Genomic DNA, 23,538 nt, shown 5'->3' on the forward strand with positions numbered 1-23,538 from the left:
TCTGTGATAAACGAACAGAGTGATGTGAACTTGCAAAGCTGATAATGTCAGGGCCATCGGAAGGTTTGGAAAAAGTGCAGAAGGGCACATTATGAACCTTTTCAGCTTGCCTCTTGAATATTAATTAGGTAATGTTTGCCCAGTGAAAGATAAGCGTCTGCTGGCCACAGTAGATCACCTGCTGCGCTTTCATTTGCATACTTAAAAGTATGTACTGTGTTTGTGAAGAAAAAGTACATACTTTTGAGTGTGTAGCAGAATAGTAGGCAAGCTTTGGCTCATAGGCCTAGTACTTCGTCATAATTGTGTCACCGTTTGAACTGCCCTGTCAATCATCTTGTCACAGTTAAAATCCTCCACGTTCAATTTAATTTAATGTACCGTATCAGAGAGAATCAGTCTTTCATGTCTAAAACTCTCCTTATGTGTTCGCATAATGATGCAATGATGCGTATCTTTATAAAAGTTCACAATATTGTTGCAGATGAAATATAATGTGGATAACATTGGATAAATATATTTTCGTCAGGTTAGATCAGAGTCGCATAAAAGTGGCTAAAACGGGTGGATTGTGACATTCCTAAAATTCACGGGCGGGGACGTGGGCGGATAATGAACTCCTTGCGGGCGGGTAGCGGATGAAAAATATGTGCAATATTTTGTATGTCTAAATTACCAGCATTACACATACGCAAATATGTGTTTTAGTCAGGCCATCCTTAAAAATATTTATGTTTGCCGTAACCCGACCAACCCAATTTAGGACCGACCCAATTTAATTTTTTTCTCCCCTTTTAGTCCGACCAAGTTGTGACATTAAATTGCTCTGTACTGTTGGCTAATAGGCCTATGTGTTGTAGCCCAGTCATTAAAATACGAATTAGTTTCATATTCATGTTTAAATAAAATAATATACTTTTTTTCTTTAATTTCATGTTGATTATATGAAAAGTGAAAAGCATGAATAAGATAAGATGATCCCGAATATCGTGAGACAAATGGAGTGGGCAGACATGATTTTGACCACTTCATTAAGTTTGTTAAGCCTTTCTTTAAAGTGAATTTCGTTTTGTATTAATTGTGTCTTAATTTTAATCAATGTTTCATCTACCAAATTCCTGGATTTAATAAATAAGAAGTAAATATAGCAGGCAGGCAATATAATCAGGACACGGCCGGAGGCGCCCGCGCGTGAACTGATCGTCTCTTAAATGAACCGAAACTCATCGTATAAGCTACTTGCCTCACAGACCTGAGAAATATAAAGCATGAAATGTGTACTTTTAAACAAAACAATTCAAAACGAACGAAAACAGACTGTTCTCTGTTTATAATCCGTAGGAAATGTGCATTTCTCTCTGGCGCGTTCACTACTGTGAAGATCGCGAGTCAGCATCATCATCTTTGACACAGAAAACACTTGCTTATTAATAAACAATTGAAATGTCTCATTGATATATTTGACATAGGCCTATTAATAATCATTACTTTTCCCAGTTCTTTGTGACAGCTTTTAGGTGCGTTATTGGCAGCGCACCCTTACATGTTACATGAACGCGTCACCTGTGTGGTTTATCGCGGGCACGGGTCGGGTAACGGGCCAAATATTAATGGGTCTGGGTGGGTGCGGATTTAATTTTTATATTATCACGGGTGACGGGTCGGATCTGGTGCTGAACTTTGCGGGTACGGGTCTCCAAAAATTGACCCGTGCAGGACTCTGGGTTAGATGCTGATTATTAATCACTCAAAGCCCTTTATCTAAACCTAGTTAACCATCAGTCTTGTGCATCCGCCATGTTTGTAGTGTTTAATTTTTACACATTTTATTTATCTATACCTGTAGTTTGAAGTTCTAACCTCGAATCCTCATCCACGGTGCAATGGGTTGTTGTGGGCAATATTAGCTGTTAGAGTGTGCATGGATTTGCACTTCGGATTCTAACCGGAAAAAGTAGACCATCCGGGTATCTTTGGAATACTCATTTCAACATACTACTATTTAGGACACACTAATAGTATGTGAATTATGACGCAGCAACCGTCTACAGCAACATTGTTTGTTTTTACTCAGTCAAACTGCTGTACATCTTAAAATTACTAGGCAGTTGGCTACAAGTTTTATTATAAATATCACTTTATAGTTATATATAGTATATAGTAAAGTTATATATGTGTGTGTATAAAAACACTAATGTTCAAAATGTTTTTAAAAAATGTATTTTATGCTCACCAAGGCTGCATTTATTTGATCGAAAATCAGTAATATTGTAGAATATTATTACAATTTAAAATAGCTGGTTTCTATTTTAATATATTTTAAAATGTAATTTATTCCTGTGATGCAAAGCTGAATTTTCAGCATTATTACTTTATTTCAGCATTATTATTAAGTCGTCAGTGTCACATGATCCTCCAGAATTCATTATAAAATGCTGATTTGCTGCTCAAAAAACATTTCTTATTATTATCAATGTTGAATTTGATTAATACAAATATTTGAAATATAAATCTTTTACAATATTATAAATGTATTTACTCTCTTTTGGTCAATTTAATTTAGTGATTTAAAAGTATACATTTTTATTAATTTTTTTAAATCGTACTGACCCCACACTTTTTAAACAGTAGTGTATATATTTAAATTATTAAGATGGATGAAACTTTTAACATAAAATTGTTCATTTCTAACTTAAAGATGAATAAATAACTTATAAAAGTTGAAGACGCATGTCCCCTTCAGTAATTATGGTTGCTTACCGCTTGTTAATATTATTATGATTTTTTCCTCACCCTGTTTGAAACAGGCTGATTCCCCCAAGCATATCTTGTAGCACCAAGGTTTGTTTGCCCGTGTCTCATTGTAAATCTTTCCTCAAGGAAGATCCCAGGCCTCCACATCTATGCAGCGATGCAGGACGAAAAAGAGCAAGAAATGATCCAGAGTCCAGTTTCTCCCACTGACAGCACACCCAGCTGCAGTTCTCAGAGAGAGCTGCTCACATCACTGGAACCTCTGGACACAGAGCCCAACACCCAGACCATCGGTGAGCACCTGCTGGGCACCGTATCACATACTCTAATGCTTTTCCATTTATCACATGCCACTCAGATTCTCTCTTATACTGAACTCATAGCTTTGATTCTTGAGAACAGCAGATACACTAAGGGCCCTATCATATAGCCGGCGCAATGCGGCACCAGGCACGACACAAGTGTTTTTTTTACTAGTTTCAGCCTGACGCAGTTAGCATTTTCACGTCCTGCGCTACGTTGTTTAAATAGCAAATGCATTTGCGCTCATTTGTGCGCCCATGGGCTGCTGGTCTGAAAACGAGATGTGTTCAGGCGCTTTGTTGGCGCGTTGCTATTTTGAGGCAACTGAAATAGACTGCGCCATTGACCAACAAATCCCTGGTCTAAAGTCAATGGCACAATATTTATTTTTGTTATTTAAAGAGTGTGTTAGTAATGTGCGCCTATAGGCGGGTCCACAACGCACGTACACTCTGCTTATTACACACACAGGGAAACGCACCAGCACACAAACATGCCAAATATTAAAAATAAAAGGATTACAATGTAAAAGATTAATATTGTGTACATAAAGATACGGTGGAATCCGGCTTGTCTCGTTGATGTTCTGCTTGCACGCTTTAACCTCGAGCACGAGCAGATCCGTTTCCTCGCTAGAGAAGCGTTCACTTTCCGCTTGCAAATTCCGTCATGCAAATAGCGAATCCGCCACGCCGTGAGTGCAACTGGCTTTTAAAGGGAATGGGAATGAGACTCTGATTGGTTTATTGCACATTACGCCCAAAACACACCCATTACTCATTAAGAGAATAGGGACAACCCTTTTAGACCATGCACCGGGTGCACCGACCATTTTTCCTGTCGTTAAACTAGTAAAAGTGGATTCGGACACACCCTAAGTGCACTTGCGCCGTGCGCTTTAGACCATGCGCTTAGATGGTTAAAATAGGGCCCTTTACCTGTCACTCGGCTCAGTCGGCGTGTGTTAGGCAACTTCTTGTAAATGCTTCAGCCGATTTGTTGGAAAAGGTGTTCTTGTTGATTGCAGGCAAAAACATTGGTTGCTTGACTTATGGTCCCTTGGTGATGCCTAATAAATCAACAAAACAGCAAATGTCATGATGCATTTCAGCTTTCTAGGCTGCTATGTGAATGTTGCCACTGTCAAGTCACACTGTTGCTCTTTTCCCAGAATGCATCAAACCTCATCCACGCGTCAAATTCTCATCAGATCTTCCTACGTACATCGACGTTTGAACTCTAGACTCCGCCTACGTCAAGGACTTTGGTCATGCGGACACAAAGGTTTCAAGCTTTATTCAGTACTTGTGCATGTTGGACATTAACTTTACTGTGCTCTGTGAATACTAGAACAAACTTTGTACAGCTTTTTTATATGTCTGTGTATTCAATAAATAATTTTTGATGCTGTTCATTTATAAAAACGCCAGTGTGTATAAAGTTGGAGGGAAAGGCCAGCATGAGGGGTGGAAAATGAAAATTATTCTTGGTTAACTGTCCGTTTATTTTTTATTGTTAACAGTGGCAGTACAGTATTCATGAGAGTAAAACATGGATGTGTGACATTTTGGAAGTGTTTTAATAATAAACTGTACATTTATTAATGATTATTGTAAAATGAAACATTTCCTGGGTTTCATTTTGTAAAGCTATATTTAGCACATCTGTACTTTACATGTAACACAAAAATGTAGGTTTTATCATTTGACTCAGTTTAATGCTATTATTCATGAAGCAGATTTAATGTTGAAGCTTGTTTATCTTTTCTTTTTTTTTTTTTTGCTTCTCTACAATATCAAAGTATGTTTCTCATAGTAAAATAAATTATGTATTTCTAGGTAGAAATAACTGTGGGTTTACAGACACATATCAATCAGTGTCAAGATATGTTGTGTAAACTGACATAAGACATTGAGATACATCATGGCAATTTCATACATAATAAATTTTGTATGAAATAATTTGTGCACTCACAGGGGGTTACATGATTTATGTTTTGATTTTGCTTCTCTTTTTCTTTTTTTTTTTTTTTTTTTGCATTTAAATTCAGTCATGTCATACCAAAAGCTGACGGAGATGAATGTATGAATGTGTAAGTACGTGTTTAAATATTTAAGCCTTTTTTTCTTTAACTATGCCCTCTTTATTTTTTAACAGTATAAAATCACAGGGAAGCGACGAGCAGTTACTTGAACTAATAAATTGACTAGTACTATTCAGAAATCACTCATTACCAAAATGTCACGTACAGCAGGCATCATCCACTATCACACACACATATTGGCAAGAACCTGCATTTCATCTCAAATTATTTGATTTTACCTTGTATAGTTTGATAATTTAACACAGTCTATCCATATTGGTATATGACTCATTTGGCTAGTTAAAAGAAAAATTTTTATAAAATAATTATACCAAAATACAGTTTGCATGAACCTGGGGCAACAATAAAATTACATACAATTATATGATTATTTGCATTTTATTATTTATTTATATTATTATTGATATTTACATGTAGCATTACAACTCATTGAGAGCCACTACATGTCCTCCTGTTTATAATAATGGTGCTGTTACACACATGGCAGAGATCATGGTCCTCACGTTATCATCTATCTGCTACTATCTTTTTCTCCACTATAGCGTTTTTATCTATGGGATGCTTCCCATTTCTTCTCTTCTTTCAATATTTGAATATCAAGGTTATATTACAGCTATTGCCAGTTTTTCTATTCTCATACATCAATGAATAAAAATGGAGGTCATCTTTATTACACAAATGTCAGAATATTGAAGACAGCATGTTTAAAAGGGAATTTTTAATGGATAACTTTATTTCAATTGTCCTTGTCCGTCACCTTTTGTACACTACCTATAAATATCATGTCACAGCAGTAGAGGATATTCATACCTAGACAATTCACTACGGACTTGATACAATCACAGTACAGATTATATTTTCATAATATCATGAGCGCTGCAGTCTGACGCTGTCTTTGGCATATGATACGATGGACGACAAGACTCAAGTTATGAGTCGAGATTGTCAATCAAATGAGCGCAGGGCATTGTGGGAAAGGGGGAGGGACTATAAAATGAGCAATAGCAATATAACTAAATTGTTTCTGCTAAAAGGCCCACAAGAGATTTAAAAAAAAACATATTTGACTAAATCAATATCTGAAGATCCAGACTTAAAAACGGACCTGATGGCTGAAGAGAAATACATTTCAATTAATTATTAAACTAAGTTGTACATTTAGATGGAAGACAGAGATTATATAACTGTTGTTAAACCACTAGCTACAAAACAAGACACTTTATGAGCTCTGAATGGACAAACTGTGGCAGCCAGGAAATCAAAATCCAGCGCTGCCACTTTACTCTTAAGAGTAAGGAAGATTATTTTTGTAGAAGACGAGTTTTATTACTGTAAAGATTTTATATATCTATATATATATTAAAAAAAATGTAGGTGTCATGGTTTGTTTGTTTTTCTCTTCTTTTTTTTCTTCTTTTTTTTTTTGTATATATATACAGTATCTCTTTCTTTGACCTCAACTCTGTGCAGTGTGGAATTGTTTCTGTTTGGTGCAATCATATTTATTAAATGAAATCAGTCCCTGTAATTGTGTTTTGATTTTCTTACAGTATTTGTAAAAACATTATGTAATTTGCTGAAGTAACCTTTAAATCATAGATAATAAAGTATCAATCAGTCAAATGGTCTGTTTTTATTTGAATAATAGGCTTGCCTAATAGGATATATGCAGGAATAATAGGATAATACCTTTTTAATGTGTATGCAACCTTTTATCAATGATAATATAAATAATAATAATAATGTTCCAAAAATAATATTTTTCTTGAAGCTGTATAACAATGTACTGTACGCTCCAATACAAAAGTTTGGGGTCTGTAAGAATTTGCATTGATTTTAAAAGAAGTCTAATGCTCACCAAGGCTGCATTTATTTGGTCACAAAACAGTAATATTGTGAAATATGTGAATATATTTTAAAATGAAATTTATGATCAGCATCATTACTCCAGTCTTCAGTGTCACATGATCCTTCAGAAATCATTCGAATATGATTTGCTGCTCAATAAACATTTCTTATCATTATCAGTAATGGAAACAGCTGCTTGATATTTTAGTGTAAACATTGATATTTTTTTCAGGGTTCTCTGATGAAAAAAAAAAATCAAAAGAACAGCATTTATTTGAAATAGACATTTTGTTACAACAATATAAAAGTCTTTTATATACAGTACATGTAGTGTTCTGGTTAAACGTCATCTCACAACATGCTGGTTATAAGATGATTTCTGCCCCCTTCTAGAGAAAAAAGAGTGTGAGAAAAGAGGAGAAATGAGCAGCCATTAGCGAAGAATGGTTTTGCGACAGCGCAGCTAGAGAGACAGAGTGAGGGAGTTAACTGGAAGGCACATGAGACTGCAGATTAAGGAGCAATCAATGTTACCAGGGCTCTACTGACATCTCAAGGTAACTTTCAACGGCGCCCAGGGAACTGTAAGTATGAGTGTGTTTGTGCGTGTTCCTGTTATGCAATAGCAGTCAAGGGCATGGCTAATTCGAGCCTAATGATTCATTTCAAATTTCTTCATAAAAATGATGCCCTCACGACAAAGCATTAGGCGACCAGCGTACCTCTTGTGTACGAATGAAAGTTTATCACAGGCCTGTCTCCTCCAGGATAATAACCAGCTCAATCCGCTCCCTGTGGGTTCGTACTGTAGTTACTCCAAGGACATTAGACTCAATCTTCCTCTGGTGATACGTGTGCCCTACAGCGAACAGGGTCCACCGCTGGCATCTCTGCTCACAGCCGGTCGACTCACCACGTTTAATTACCTTTGGAAAGAAAGACCAGCGGGAGAGAGAGAAAACACACACAAACACACACACCAAAGGGGTAAATGCATTAGTAATTCATTTCATAGGCCTACTCCTGTTAAAATCCAAACAATGTTATACATATGAAAGGAGTTCTTTTCATTGATAGGCAATGTAGGGTAACAGTAAAAAGTGTCAATCATCTGATGAATGCAAAATCAGGTGTTTTATGTCAAATTACATTTGGTTTCATAGGACACTGTGAATGTGCTTCTCTATAAAACATAATTCTATCAAGGGTTTCCCAATAACATTGCAAGTCATGCTTTTAATATCACCGGTAAGTCCAAAGGTGCTGAAGGTGAATAATATATCCAGGGGGGTTTTCTCACCAACATAAAAAATACTGCCAAACATGACAATTATGCTATTTTTAAATGCTTATTCATTGATGAATAGAAAGTTCAATAAACAGCATTTATTTCAAACAGAAATATTGCATATTATATAAATGTCTTTACTTTTGATCAATTTAATGCATCCTTGCTGAATTGCATTAAACTTGTAAATGCAATTAAATTAAATACAGCCTTGGTGAGCTTTAGAAACTTTCAAAAACCTGAAAAAAATATGAATTATTCCAAAATTTTGTGAGTTAAGTCAAGAGAGAGAGAAAGAGAGATACCCAAGCACCAATACTTATCCAGCCGTTCACTTCATTAACTCCCCATCTCTCCCTGGGGACAGATTGCATTCTCTAGAGGTTAACGCAGGCCAGCAAAGAGAAAGTCACTCTCTTCTCCAGACTGATTTGCATGGTCTGTTGATAATTGGCATTCAGGAAAGCTGTATTTGATTAGGAGGTCCAGGGGTACGCTTCACTTCTGGAAACTCTATCACACACTGTCCTTGTTCTTAATGCCCGCTGGAAAGGCGACGATGATCATTTGACAGTGATTTCATGAGCATATTCCCTTCATCAATGATTAATCTTTGTTACTTATGCAGCAGAACAGAGCGAGAAGTTTATTTTAATGAGAATGAAAGAGCTGAACTACATGCAGAAGCCTTAAAGGAAGCAGAAGGAAATGAAATCGGACTGCAAATGCACCCTTGTGGGACACCCTCCTTTTTCCGAAGCAAAATGTATTATATGTTTCTAATGAATGGACACTGAACCTTATGTTTGGCCTGATTGATTACCATGCTCAGTAGAACCGCAAAATAAGCAAACTCCAAATGATGCATACTTAGGTAAACGGCTGATTACTCATTAATCTGCTTGTGCAGTTTTTAATAAAACCCAGAGCTGGAGAACTGAATCGTTTCTATGCGACCTGTAAAATGTTCTCATGTATTGATCAAACTGGTTCTTTGTAGTTGCACAATGAAACACACATCGTGGCAGAAAGGGTCATTAAAACCACGCTTCACTGGAGTGTAATCAGCATACACTTCGCTGACATCATGATTGCAGTAATTAACTTCATCCTTTAAATATTTTGTCTATTTTATCAGTAGCATACTAGAAGAAAGAAGTAGAATTAACATTAACATGTTCAAAACCCATTTTACTTCAGTAATGTCACATGCTTCTAAGTTAAGCGGGGTATTCAATGAGGAAAAAAAAAAATGGACGGGGCTTGATGTTATCCATTGGGAATTGATTGGATTGTGAAAACTCAGCATTACATATCAGAATAGATGTGCAGAGAAAGCTGGACGTTATCTCTATGTGACGTGGTTGGATGGGCAGTGTTAAAAAAATAACTAAGAGAGTTTAGCAACATCAGCTGAAAGAAAAAAAACACGTCCAGAGGTGGACATTTGATGGAAGATTAAAGATAAACCTTTTTTTTTCTCTAATAAATCATGCATGGTAAGACCAGAAATGTATTTTAAGAAAACAGAAATAGGTTGATTTTGATTACATGTTGACTTTAAACGTTTTTGTTGTTGTACATACACTTTTTAATTAGTCTATCTAAACAAATGGTTAGTTTCAAGAGACACTTTACAGCACATATAGTATTACTAAACACATCAGAACAAAATAAAATAAAATATGTAATTTAGACTTGCTTTCCAATGGATACCCCATGCAGGCTTTACATTTATATTTATTAGAAAGGAATCATTTTAATGAATAACACTGGCTTTACCTACATTACAGTATAAGCACAGCACTCTTAATGAAATAAAAGCTAATAAACCCTTTGACATTGTCATCCTCATTAGACTGTTTATTTTGCTAAGTTAAATTTTTTAGGTATAAAACATCAGCTAGAAAAAGTATATAAATGACTTTATGCCTTACAGTGACTTAGCTCTAATCAAAGCCATTAATCACAGCTGTGTGAATGTAAGCACTCGCACCAGATTATGTTATTCATTTTGCACAGTGAGGACATTGGAGAATGATTTATTTGATAATTGCATCATGAAATCATAATTCGTACTTATCTAAAATATCAGGGGATGGATTATACGGAGTAGTTGCATAATGCATTCCACTTGAAATAGCTGTGATTGCATCATGTCCCGAAATATGATCTATGATAGTTTGCTGAAACTTACCTTACTGTAACTTTCTCCCCCATGCATCTGTTGCAGTACCACATGTTCTCCACAGGGGGAGATGTGGGACCACCTGCACATGTTCATCTTTCACAGAAATGACTGTTCTACAGGAGAAAGAAATAAAGTGGTAAGTGGTGGGCATTGGTTTTGTCAGTCTCCCTCAGCATGTCTTAAAGATATGTCTCCCTTTGTTTAAATAACAATTACTGTCAAATCATACATCAGTTTCTTCGCTTAACCTGCTGAAATTACATGAGGACAGAAATATCTAAAAGGCCAAGTGACAATAGACAGTATATGCAGGCGAACCACAAGCAACTCTTAAGGTGACACTGTAATCATAACGTATAGGTGAAGTGACAAAAAAAAAAAAGTGGGAGTACTTCTTCTTCCGCAGTTTGAGAAGTTGTATACCTCTAACTCTTCATTCTGATACAGCATGAGAAAAAAAGCACTGTCCTAGTCTTTAATTGGCAGAATGGTGCCATTTCTGACATCAGCCATAAAAGAGCAATTTTTTCAATGTTAAAATACTTCCTGCTGTTCCAGCTTAACATGCACAGACAACTGTAAGTAGTACAGAGGTTGGTTTTCCCCAAAATAATCTTTTTGTGGTGCTATCAAAACATTTCTCTGTTTGTTCCCAACCAGCCGTCACAGCAAGATTTGCTTAGGCATGAGTTTGGGGTAGAGGTATATGTTTGTCCAACAGAAGGTGGGGAAAGTGTTAAAACTGTTATTTAGCAATGACGTGTAACATTGATCAAATGTGACAGTAAAGACAAAAAACTACTTCAAAGGAATCCTAAAAAGAAATTGGAACGGTTTGAAATGACACTACTGTTCAATCAACTTTTGAACGGTAGTGTAATAATACTAGAAAGATATGTACAAAAGAATATATCAATAAAAAAAGAATTATATGCACAATGTGCATTTTTAACATAATTATCTTTGTCTTTTATTACACCTGTTAATTGCACAATAAAACAAGAAATATTGCATTAGCACAGTTAGATCTAACCTAAAAAGGAAAGATGGCAGCAAAGAGTCAGAAATGTGTAGTGATGCCGTGCCATGGATTTGTATTCTGCAAATTGAGTTCAGCACAAATTTTTGGTGTGTGTTTCCTCCATTATCTAATTTGCATAATTCCTTTAGTAAATTGGGTGCTAAAATAGACAGCATGTTCCAAAACAAGCCTTTGTGCCCGGTACATTCTCCCCTACGATTTACAACAACAGTTCATAAAGCTGCATGCTATGTGTGGAAGGATGGTGAGAAGAAAGTGTTTGTAGGGAAAAAAAAATACTCTCAAATCTCATCTGGGCTTCGCCTTAAGGCATATGGGAGACTGAATAACCATTCTATGATTCTAAAAATGAACTTTCTTGGCCTGAGTGGTAAGCACTATGTTTAGTGCAAACCGAATGGAGCACATCACCCTGAGAATATCATCCTCCTAACAGTGAAGTATGCTGGAGGAAGCATCACTCTTTTAGGGGAAAACTCATAAAGGTAGAAGGAAAAATGGATGGAGCAAACTCCAGAAATATCTCATAGGATAAAGTGCTGCAATCAGCAAGAACGCTGGCACTTTAAAGACACTTCATCTTCCCACAGCACCTGGAACATACAGTAAAAGCCACAATAGAGTGACTTCAAAGCAAAAAAAGGTTAATCATCTCGAGTGGCCCTGCCAGAATTCAGACATCGGTCTTATTGAGCATCGCTGGAACGATTTAAAGATTGCGGTTCACGATCGATCCCCATCCAACCTGATGTAGCCTGAGGAATTTTGAAGAAGAATGGGACGAGTGAAATATTTCACTGCCAAGAAGTGTAACGCTCATACTGTTGTGGAGAAATGTCATCTCTTTCTTGCAAATGACGCTCAAAAGGTGTTCCAGAAGTCAAAATAAGACTTTATTGAACAAAGTAACAACGCCGAGATGCCACAAGACATCTGAATTTGTCTCTGGCCAGGGTGCCAATCTTATGTAGTTCTCTTATCTGTTATTTCACAATTACCAAGTGACTTCATTCTCTGGTAAGATACACCCCTCCTGTTTCCCACCATTAAAGGGACACCACCCATTTGCACTAAGCTTTGCATTGTTAGAAACCCAGTCATACTATTGAATGGTCGTGCAACACTCTCTCATTTTCCCCTGAGACGGGAGAAATCCGTTATATATCTCTTACACTTCCTCCCACAATGACGCAAAAATCGTCATTTTGCGTCATTGTCGGAGGAAGTGTAAGAGGGGGGGATTTCTGTTGAGACTACAGACACTCGTTCCTCATCTTTCCCAGGGGACGGGACCCGCTCACGCTACAGACCTATTACAGATCAGTGGGTGGGACTTTACTCTCTGAAACGTACTCGGTTACTAACGTAACCTCGGTTCTCTCTAGAAGAGGGAACGAGTACTTGCGTAAGAAAATCTTACGCTAGGGGAAAACCTCTTTTCCTCGAGATATTGAAGCCAAAAATTATCCTTAATTTTGCAATAATGTAAAACGCATTGCAGCAGCATGCAGACATGGGCGAGACAGCTCGCGCGCCCATTGGCTGCTCTGCGGCAACTGCACCAGCCTATCGATAGAGGCTCCTCATGACGTCAGAACCAATGAGGGCGCTTCGCGCCCATTACGTCATGTCCCGCCGAAGTCGGGTGGGGCCAGGGCTATAAATACGGCCCAGAGAGGCTGGTTTGGTCAGTTTTTCATCGCTGAAGCGAATCAGAACATGACGCATGCACGGCAAGATACGCAAGTACTCGTCCCCTCTTCTAGAGAGAACCGAGGTTACGTTAGTGCAGCGTAAATGCCTCTGGGTTAATGCGAATTAGCTCAAGAATATAGGGAATTTTGGCAATATTAATATTTATAACGCATGGTCATAATTCATAAATCGCATATGCATTTACTTTATCAATTATAGGAAATGCCTCGTTCTGTACTGTCTGATCATTACAGTTAAGAAGAAGTATTTCTGTTTACAAAACTCCAAGAGAGTTTATCTTCTGGCCACGAAGACAAAACCTCTTTGGGTTTATAATTTAAAACTATTCAAAGTAGTTTTATAATATAGAGCCTGTAGCTTTATAGATCTTTTGTTTCATTGACTTTATAAAAAGTGGGTTTTCAAACACAGAGACAGTTAAAAGTATAAATGGGTTTATTAATAAAATGGCACACGCTAGAGATTATATAAACTACAAACATAAACGTACGTAAAAATGCAAACAAACGAATAAACATTTAACCGAACAAAAACATGAAATGAAAGAAAGAAAGATATAGAGGGAAGATAGAGGGTAACTTAAATCACAGACCTAAGACCTAGACACCTGGAACAGCTTTTATAGGAATCAATATACTTGCGAGATGTGGTACTCTTTCAGTGTGATGCTGAAAAGGGGACGCGCGTGCGCGTGTCCGGCTGGTTTGCGTCTAGCTTCTTCTTCTGGGTCGTTTCGAAAAACGATGTAAAGGCTCACTTGAATTTAACGTTACCGGAAAAGTTCAGATTCGTCTCCCGGGATGGGAGAGGCTGGAAATCTTAGTTGCAAAGACCGGCGGTTACGACTCGAACATGGGTTCGTTCGATGGAGAAGGCCAGGGCCTCCTTCAGATGTTCCTTGGAGAAGCGCTGCGCCGGGGAGGAGGGTCCAGAGAAGTTGGATGAGTTGAGAGGAAGAGATGAGAGAGAGAAGAGAAGAGAGAATCTTCCTTTTAACAGACATCTGTTTACGCCCTGTTTTGGGGACAGAGCGAATCAAAACTTCTGATTTGTAGCGGGAAGAAGTCTTCTTTGTGTGAAGAAAAACACGCCCCCTTTTACCATATGTCTTATGAGGGAAAGGATTCATACTTAGAAATATGATATTTCCTGGAATCAAATGCATATTATTGTACCTTGCAGTCAAGATTCGTCTCCGTGAGATGGAGAGGATTACAGAGATATCAATTATGACAGGTAAAGATTGGGGAAACATAACGTTACACTTATATGCATAATTACACACAAATAAAGTTTGATTAAACACACAATAAAGTTGTCAGTGTTTCCGTTATGGCAAGTGACGACACTTTGAGAAACATAGGAATACATATCAACATTCAGTGGCTTGTTATGTGGAAGAATATCTGTTTCCAAAGTTCCAGAGTGTGTGTGTGTGTGTGTGTGTGTGTGTGTGTGTGTGTGTTCTGGAATGCCTTTGAGGCTTGGGTCGTAAAGTTTTATGGTCTGAGTTAGGGTTACAACACTATGGAGTGAATATTCTTTCAATGAATCTTCAGAATTAAAGATTTTACTCTAGCAAAACACACCTCTATTATAAGGCAAAGCTAATCACACACATACATATCGGAAGGTATACATTCAAGAGCCATATTTCTACATGACGTTGCACTTTAGTGGCTTTCGTGTGTGTGTGTGTGTGTGTGTGTGTACGTGTGTGTGTTCAGAGCGGGTTTTCTGTTGAGATCGGAATGTCAGTAATGTCTTTGAAGCTCACACTGTCGAGAGGGGGGAAGCGAGTCGTAAACGGGGGTTCAGTTACAGAGTTCGCCAAGTCTGTGGGACTTAGAAAGTGTTTTCACTTTTAATTAGTATATAAATTAAAAGTCAATTTTTACCCATCGAGCCATAGTCGTTACATATCCCCCTTTTTGTTAGATAAAGACCTCGGAAGGACTTTATCGAACAACAAATTAGCGCAATGGTCGATGGCAAGCGGCTGATGACTGAGGACTCAGGTCAAATGAGGTTTAGGCGAGCCCCGGATCGGGACCCCCTTTTTGCGGTTCCATAGGAAACCACCAGACACGGCTTTGTGAGCTTTGCTGTGGCTGCTCACATTTGGTAGGGTCTGGTACAGGGTGAAAGCCAAGACGGGAGTCAGGGCGTGGTCGGTTGCTGTGGAGGTACACAGCACAGTGTCATCTGGGGTCCAGGTACGGACACAGGTGAGGTGTTCAGGCTGGGCGGTTGCCCATGCTTGGAGGGCTGTGATGGGAGCAATGTCTGTACTCAGTGTTGTGAGTTGCTCTGTTAGCTGTGAAAGTTCAGTCTGAATGTCGGCCACAGGCTGTCTTACTGTGACTATGTTTGCTGTTTGAGGTAGTGTGCTCTTTCGACGTTGCTGGGATTGAGTCGAACGTACACTTTATGAGTGAGAATCCTGCCTTGGTAGTCAGGACCGGGGCTGCTCTCTCTCCATGCGATGCCGGATGCCGGACCTGGTGAGGTGATGTCCGATCGTGGCTGCTTTCTCGCGAACCACCACAGCATCCTGTTAGAGAAAAGAGGGAGAGAGAGAGAAAGGGAGGAAAAATTTCAGCGATGGAGGTCCTTAGTTGGTTTAGGACAGTCTTTTTGGTTCGCTGAGGTTGGTATGCCACATGCTTTGATGTCCCATGCATGGCTTTTTGGCACATGTGGCGTCATTGTTACGCCTGGCCCCCCCTTGTGCTTTGTGGCTTTACGAGCTGTGGCGCTGTGATGGCAACAGGTGCACAATGTGTATTGAAGTCTTGTGAACGCAACATGTGCGTGGTGGCAGACAGCTGTCTGAGGCACTGGTCGTCAGTGAGCTCAGATGGCCTGCGAGGGTGGTGGAGGGGTAAGTGGTGGCATAGGAAAAGTCTGTTCATCAGAGGCCCGCATGACTTTCTTTGTACACAGCGGAGGTAGCGTTTAGCGGCTCTGAGGCGTGCAGTGTAGTTGGTAAAGTTCGTTTGTGCTGTGTAATCACTGCAATGGTTAGGGTGGGTGGGTGGGTTTGTCTGTATGTGGCGCAGACATTGGTTTGGTTACTCAACTGCAGGTCAGTCAGGACCTTGAAGCAGTAGGTGTCAGTGTTCGTTTTCTGTGTCTGTGTCAGACGTGGCTGCACTGTCTTCATCTGTGATGTAAGAAGACTCGGGCTCACCAGTGTTCTGAGGAGAGTGGTTCCAGTTTCGACGGTCTGGGCTTGGAGTTCTGGACGGCGGGTGGTGCTGGTTCCAGAATCTTTCTGAGCGGTCGGTCCGACGCTTTGGACGGGCACCGTCACAGTCGTGCCGCCACCTGCTGTCTGGTTCTGAGCGGTGCTCAGAGACGGAGTGAATTGTGTGTGTCTTTACCGTCTTTTCATCCATGGCCCTTTGCTTGGTGTAAGCCTTGTGGGCTAAGTCTCTGAGTTTTCGAATAGACATGGTTCGTGGGCAGACGAGCACGCCGAGATGTTTACTCACGGTGCTATGCAGGTTCCGCAGAAACAAAGTTCTAAAGGTTATATCTTCTTCCATATCTGGTGTGTTGGTTGCTCCGAAGAACGTTTGTCGGAGTCGGTCATAATAGGAGTGTGGGTGTTCAAGTCGGGCCTGTTTCACGTCGAGGGCCGTGATAAACCCTTGGTCTGATTCTGGGTCAGAGAATTCGCGGATCAACGCTTGTCGCAGTTGCTTGTAATCTGCTTTGACAGGCTGTGGTTGGCGATCCAGAAAACTACGCACCTCTCTGCTTGAGGTGATTCTTACCAGGTACAATTTGTCCCAAGCTGTCGCGTTGGCGACAGTTTGCAGGTGAAAGTCAATGTCTTGAAGGTACGCATGAACACTGCAGTCTCCGGCAAACGTAGGAATGTTTCTGGCCATCTTGTTGAGGTTTGTTGGACGAGCGCTGTTGCTGGGGGCCCAATCCGTCTGGAGAGGGTTCTGACCCTTTACAGCTCTTGGTGTTTGGCTGACAGGCGTGGTGTTGTGCAGTGGGCTTTCGCCCCCCTTTTCAGCTCTGGGTGTGTGGCTGAAAGGCGCAGACTCGCTGGAAGGGGGAAATGGTGTGAGATGTTCTTCCCCTTCCCGGTCGCGGTTGAAACTGTAAGCATGTCTCAGTTCTCTGCGAACCATGTCTAGTTCGTCTTCGAGATCGTGTCTCTGCTGAATGAGCTGATGGATTTTAGTCTCTGCTCTCTCAAGGAGAGCTTCAGCCCGTTGGAGCCTTTCGTTGAGTTCCTCCCGGGTGTTTTCCTCCGACTGCTGTCTTTGATCTGTGTGCAGACGAAGATCGTCCAGGGCTTTTTGAAGTCTTTCAACTTCCTGTTGTAGCGTTGTGTCCGTCTCGTCCTCTTCCTCGGTCAGGAAGATTAGCTGGTCTAGCCGACTCTGTGTGTGGGCTCGGTCCTTCCGGGCTTCTGTGGCCTGGAGCTGTAGTGCGGCTGCCTTCTGTTCCATATCGAGACTGAGCCTTTCGCTGGCCCGGGCCTTGGTGACGAGGTTGAGTGCGATTTTCCGAAGATTTTGGCCAGCTGCTCGTGGTCGTACTTCTGGGTTGGATCGCAGGTCTCAAACTGGTCCAGGTACTGTGGGACTGGGTTAGCTCGACATCTCTGCTTACTGTGGTGAGAGAAGCACAGCACACACAAAAAGAGACACAATGCAAGTTTGTTTTAGGGTTAATGAGCTATACTCATACGGGCTATGCCGTTTATGAGAATTTCGGGGCTAACTGATGTCAACAGTTAGCGGAGCCAATTTCGTGGGTATGGATGAAACCCACAATAGAAATTTGGACAGGCGGTAGCCTGGGGGTCGTCTAGCGACGCCCGCTTTGATCGTCACTCTATTATTCAGCTTTTCCTGGGGTCTCTCTTAGGTTCTGTGTCTAAGTGAAATGAAAGAAACAAATCACAACAGAGTGGAGAAAGAGACAAGGTTGAAGGTAGGGAAGATCAGAGGGAAACACAACACAAGGAAGTGCATTGGTCTGCAATGAAATGTCACAAACAATAACACGGGGAGCGTTATTTAAGGAAAATAAATCAAATAAGATAAAATAAAATAAAATAAAGAGGCCTAAGCCTTATTAACACTGCGAGAGTTCCTGATCGGGCCAGGAGATGCGTGGGTTGTCGGGACAGGACCTCGAAAGAAGGTGTGTCTTAGAGAGAGAAAGGTGAGTCCAAGCACTTAAAATACACCCGAAGGAATAGCTAGTATTCTGTGGTTCCTAATAAGTGGATGGGTTCTATCAAATTTTAGTTTACCTGGGGTGAATAGAGGTCATCCAGGTGGAAACCAGCGGGCGCGGTCAGACTCTCCGACGGTCCCAACACCAGACAGGGCGCAGTGTCAGTAACGCCGGACAGATGATCCCCGCCCACCGGAAACCACCAGGGATGACTTTTGGATTACCACAGTGCACTGACTGGGTCCTGCCAATAGATACACAATAAGGGATTGAGAGGTTAGACTTAAAGTGAATTAAGGCTTTCTGTTTTCATCAAATTGAGTAAATATGTATGCAGGGGTCAGAGGCAAGGGCTTTACTAAAATAATGATACAATGCAAAGGAATTATGATAACCGATGGTTAATTATCGGAATAACCTACCCCCCCTTTTGAAAAGGCTGGGGAAAGAGAAAAAAAAATTATCAATGAAATAAAATTCAAATAAACAACACAGGCTTGGGACGCAGGCAGAGGGATAGGCCCTGCAGTGGGTTTGTGCCACAAGGGAAAGGGGCGTATTCCTTCTCCGTGGTCCACCTGGTTGTTAGTGAACACAATTTAAATTAAAATTCAAACTAGTTTAAATTAAAATTCAAATAAGCATGCAAGGAGAGGTCCAAAATAATAATAATAAGGAAGGAAAGAAAATCAGAATGATAACAGTGATGTATCAATACTAAAAATAATCAAAACTGAAATTCAGAATGACTTCCTATAATCCTTACAATAACACTGAGGTTATTAGTATTGATTATAAAAATAATCAAACGAAAAGGGTGGCAATGAGACACTTCAATTGCAGGCTGGGGGTTAAACAGATATTGATAAGTCGACCCAAGATCGCCACACAGTGGCGTGCTTCTTCCTAGGTGGACCTTATCAATGAACTGAGTGAATCAGATCTAAGTTTTTAATTCGAAAAGTTTTCCCCTTTTTTTTTCGAACTTAACTTAAAGTGTGACAGTCAAAAACAGAAAAAGGAATTGTCTAACTCCAAATAATATCAGCATAAGCTAAGCTTGAATGCAGTTAAGTATTTGAGAGAGAAAATGAATGCAGAGAGAAAAAGAAATTGAAAGCAGGTATTATCTTAGAACGCCACGAGATGGCGTAGTTGCGCTCGCGCAGGCTGACGTCAGTGGGAGGCGACGCTCACGCAGGATGACGTCGGTGGGGGGGCGCGTAATTTGAGCCCTGCCACACCTCTAGAGGCTGCCCTCTAGTGTCGGTGACGTGATTCAGCAGTTAAGACAGCAGATTTTTTTATCTGTGGAATCACGTGGTGTTTTGCGCTTCTGTTGCATGCGGAAAACTGACGCGAGTTTCACAACATGTGACTAACAGGAATTACACATTATACATTACACATTGAGACGGTTTTAGAATAAGAACAGGGATTATCATCTTTTCTTAATTCATAAAACTGGTCTCCAATTACTCATTACACATAAAACGGTTTACATAAAAACAGGTATTAAAACTTCGTGTTTTAATCACTAGAAACTGTGAGCAAACAGGGATTGAACATCTATTTACTTAAGCTGTGAGCACACCAGGCATCAGAACAGCTGTGAGCAGGACTTATCATCTGCTCATCTCCCATAAGCATTAATCAAAATAGCACTTTTATGATTTTTGCGTAGGTTTACGAAATTGGATCGCGAGGCCAATTTCTGACCAGGAGTTTATCGTTAACGTATTGTATAAGGCCTATTACGACTGAAAACTATCAGATTTACGTCTTCGTCCTAAAAGAGATCCTTCGTCTTCATTTAGTCGGTTTAAATCATGTTACATGTATCAACTGCAAAGAGTTTTGCTTCGTCTTTACAGAGACAGATGTAATGTCATGAACTGCAGTTTTAGCAGAGCTGAGCTGGCCTTTGTGCCTGCCATCAGCTGGGTGAGTTCGCCTTGGCGACTTATCTCACGATTCAAAACGCGCGTATAGCCTACAATTATTAATACCAATAATACACATTCAACTGAAACTGAATTTGCCCACAAAAATGAAGTTTGAAACTGCTCGAAATGTCTCCACCATAATACATGCAGCGTAAATGCCTCTGGGTTAATGCGAATTAGCTCAAGAATATAGGGAATTTTGGCAATATTAATATTTATAACGCATGGTCATAATTCATAAATCGCATATGCATTTACTTTATCAATTATAGGAAATGCCTCGTTCTGTACTGTCTGATCATTACAGTTAAGAAGAAGTATTTCTGTTTACAAAACTCCAAGAGAGTTTATCTTCTGGCCACGAAGACAAAACCTCTTTGGGTTTATAATTTAAAACTATTCAAAGTAGTTTTATAATATAGAGCCTGTAGCTTTATAGATCTTTTGTTTCATTGACTTTATAAAAAGTGGGTTTTCAAACACAGAGACAGTTAAAAGTATAAATGGGTTTATTAATAAAATGGCACACGCTAGAGATTATATAAACTACAAACATAAACGTACGTAAAAATGCAAACAAACGAATAAACATTTAACCGAACAAAAACATGAAATGAAAGAAAGAAAGATATAGAGGGAAGATAGAGGGTAACTTAAATCACAGACCTAAGACCTAGACACCTGGAACAGCTTTTATAGGAATCAATATACTTGCGAGATGTGGTACTCTTTCAGTGTGATGCTGAAAAGGGGACGCGCGTGCGCGTGTCCGGCTGGTTTGCGTCTAGCTTCTTCTTCTGGGTCGTTTCGAAAAACGATGTAAAGGCTCACTTGAATTTAACGTTACCGGAAAAGTTCAGATTCGTCTCCCGGGATGGGAGAGGCTGGAAATCTTAGTTGCAAAGACCGGCGGTTACGACTCGAACATGGGTTCGTTCGATGGAGAAGGCCAGGGCCTCCTTCAGATGTTCCTTGGAGAAGCGCTGCGCCGGGGAGGAGGGTCCAGAGAAGTTGGATGAGTTGAGAGGAAGAGATGAGAGAGAGAAGAGAAGAGAGAATCTTCCTTTTAACAGACATCTGTTTACGCCCTGTTTTGGGGACAGAGCGAATCAAAACTTCTGATTTGTAGCGGGAAGAAGTCTTCTTTGTGTGAAGAAAAACACGCCCCCTTTTACCATATGTCTTATGAGGGAAAGGATTCATACTTAGAAATATGATATTTCCTGGAATCAAATGCATATTATTGTACCTTGCAGTCAAGATTCGTCTCCGTGAGATGGAGAGGATTACAGAGATATCAATTATGACAGGTAAAGATTGGGGAAACATAACGTTACACTTATATGCATAATTACACACAAATAAAGTTTGATTAAACACACAATAAAGTTGTCAATGTTTCCGTTATGGCAAGTGACGACACTTTGAGAAACATAGGAATACATATCAACATTCAGTGGCTTGTTATGTGGAAGAATATCTGTTTCCAAAGTTCCAGAGTGTGTGTGTGTGTGTGTGTGTGTGTGTGTGTGTGTGTGTGTGTGTGTGTGTGTGTGTTCTGGAATGCCTTTGAGGCTTGGGTCGTAAAGTTTTATGGTCTGAGTTAGGGTTACAACACTATGGAGTGAATATTCTTTCAATGAATCTTCAGAATTAAAGATTTTACTCTAGCAAAACACACCTCTATTATAAGGCAAAGCTAATCACACACATACATATCGGAAGGTATACATTCAAGAGCCATATTTCTACATGACGTTGCACTTTAGTGGCTTTCGTGTGTGTGTGTGTGTGTGTGTGTGTGTACGTGTGTGTGTTCAGAGCGGGTTTTCTGTTGAGATCGGAATGTCAGTAATGTCTTTGAAGCTCACACTGTCGAGAGGGGGGAAGCGAGTCGTAAACGGGGGTTCAGTTACAGAGTTCGCCAAGTCTGTGGGACTTAGAAAGTGTTTTCACTTTTAATTAGTATATAAATTAAAAGTCAATTTTTACCCATCGAGCCATAGTCGTTACATTAGTAACCGAGTACGTTCTCTTACGAGAGGTCTCTCGTACTTGCGTAAGAAAATCTTACGCTAGGGGAACACAATGTAAAACGCCGTGCGTGCTTGAGACATAGCACTAAAGTCCCAGGGGCAGGTGCCCGGGGCTCATACAGTGCCTAATCACAAGGGACTCACAGGGAATCCGGGAAGAGGGGCTAGAATAGCATCATTCCTGTAATATAAAGCTCTGATAAGAGCATATTATATCAAGTGTTCCACACAGCCAGGGCGAACTCGGCCTGGACTGATAAATAAGGGGGACTTACACACTGCCCACATAAGTATATAGGCGATCAGTGATCGACGCTCTAGCAGTTTCAGCATCCCGAGTCGATAGCATCGGGCGGGCAGTACTGAGAAATTAAACCGAGAGCAACTTAGCTTGTAAAGCGGGAACCTCGAGGTTATAAAACCTTATAAATGTAGACGGGGAGGCCCAGCCTTCCGCCATACAGATATCTTGCAAGGCAATCCCACTGGACCAAGCCCACGACGAGGCCATGCCTCTTGTGGAGTGCGCTTTGACACCTATCGGGCATTGCAGGCCCCTGGATGTGTAAGCTAGCGCAATAGCATCCACTATCCATCTGGATAGACTCTGTTTTGACGCAGCTAGTCCATTAGAACGTCCGCTGAACAAAACGAAGAGCTGCTCCGTCTGCCTGAAAACAGATGAGCGAGACACATATGCCCTTAACGCCCTGACCGGGCAAAGGAAGCCTGCGTCACCTTCCTCTTCAGATACCGGCAGGGCCGACAGGGAGATAACCTGTGCCCTAAACGGTGTATTGAGGGATTTAGGAACGTATCCGTGCTTTGGTTTGAGTATGACTCTCGAGTCATTAGGTCCAAACTCCATACACGTCGCGCTCACTGAGAGCGCTTGCAGATCCCCTATGCGCTTCACTGAAGCGAGAGCCAGAAGAAACACTGTTTTGAAAGACAAGAGTTTCAGGTCTATTGACTGTATTGGCTCCAATGGGGCACCTTTCATGGCTTCCAGAACCGTGGAGAGGTCCCAAACGGGAACTGAGGGAGGTCTGGGAGGGTTCAGCCTCTTAGCTCCTCTAAGGAAGCGAATGACCAGATC

General features: G+C 40.3%; 1 protein-coding gene and 1 long non-coding RNA gene across 6 annotated transcripts in view; one reads left to right on the forward strand and one right to left on the reverse strand.

Moving 5' to 3' along the window:
* Positions 1-6,689, forward strand: part of sorcs1 (sortilin-related VPS10 domain containing receptor 1) — a 216,814-nt gene extending 210,125 nt beyond the window's left edge. For 4 of the 5 annotated variants that reach the window (XM_082163349.1, XM_082163351.1, XM_082163350.1 and 1 more), the window contains 2 exons: positions 2,881-3,047; positions 4,229-6,689. In XM_082163349.1, the coding sequence (XP_082019475.1) occupies positions 2,881-3,047; positions 4,229-4,293 (232 nt within the window). In that variant the 3' untranslated portion in view covers positions 4,294-6,689. The remainder of the gene's footprint in view (positions 1-2,880; positions 3,048-4,228) is intronic. The other variant, XR_014204231.1, reaches the window with a different exon arrangement.
* Positions 6,690-13,663: 6,974 nt separating this feature from the next.
* On the reverse strand, positions 13,664-15,732 carry LOC309495955. The gene is made up of 2 exons (XR_014204901.1): positions 15,145-15,732; positions 13,664-15,024 (listed from the first exon to the last, which is right to left on the reverse strand). It is a non-coding gene; the product is annotated as an uncharacterized lncRNA (long non-coding RNA).
* Between the last annotated feature and the right edge of the window lie 7,806 nt (positions 15,733-23,538).

The sequence above is a fragment of the Leuciscus leuciscus genome, assembly GCF_965113295.1.
Source record: "Leuciscus leuciscus genome assembly, chromosome: 3".
In the NCBI taxonomy this organism is placed as follows: domain Eukaryota; kingdom Metazoa; phylum Chordata; class Actinopteri; order Cypriniformes; family Leuciscidae; genus Leuciscus; species Leuciscus leuciscus.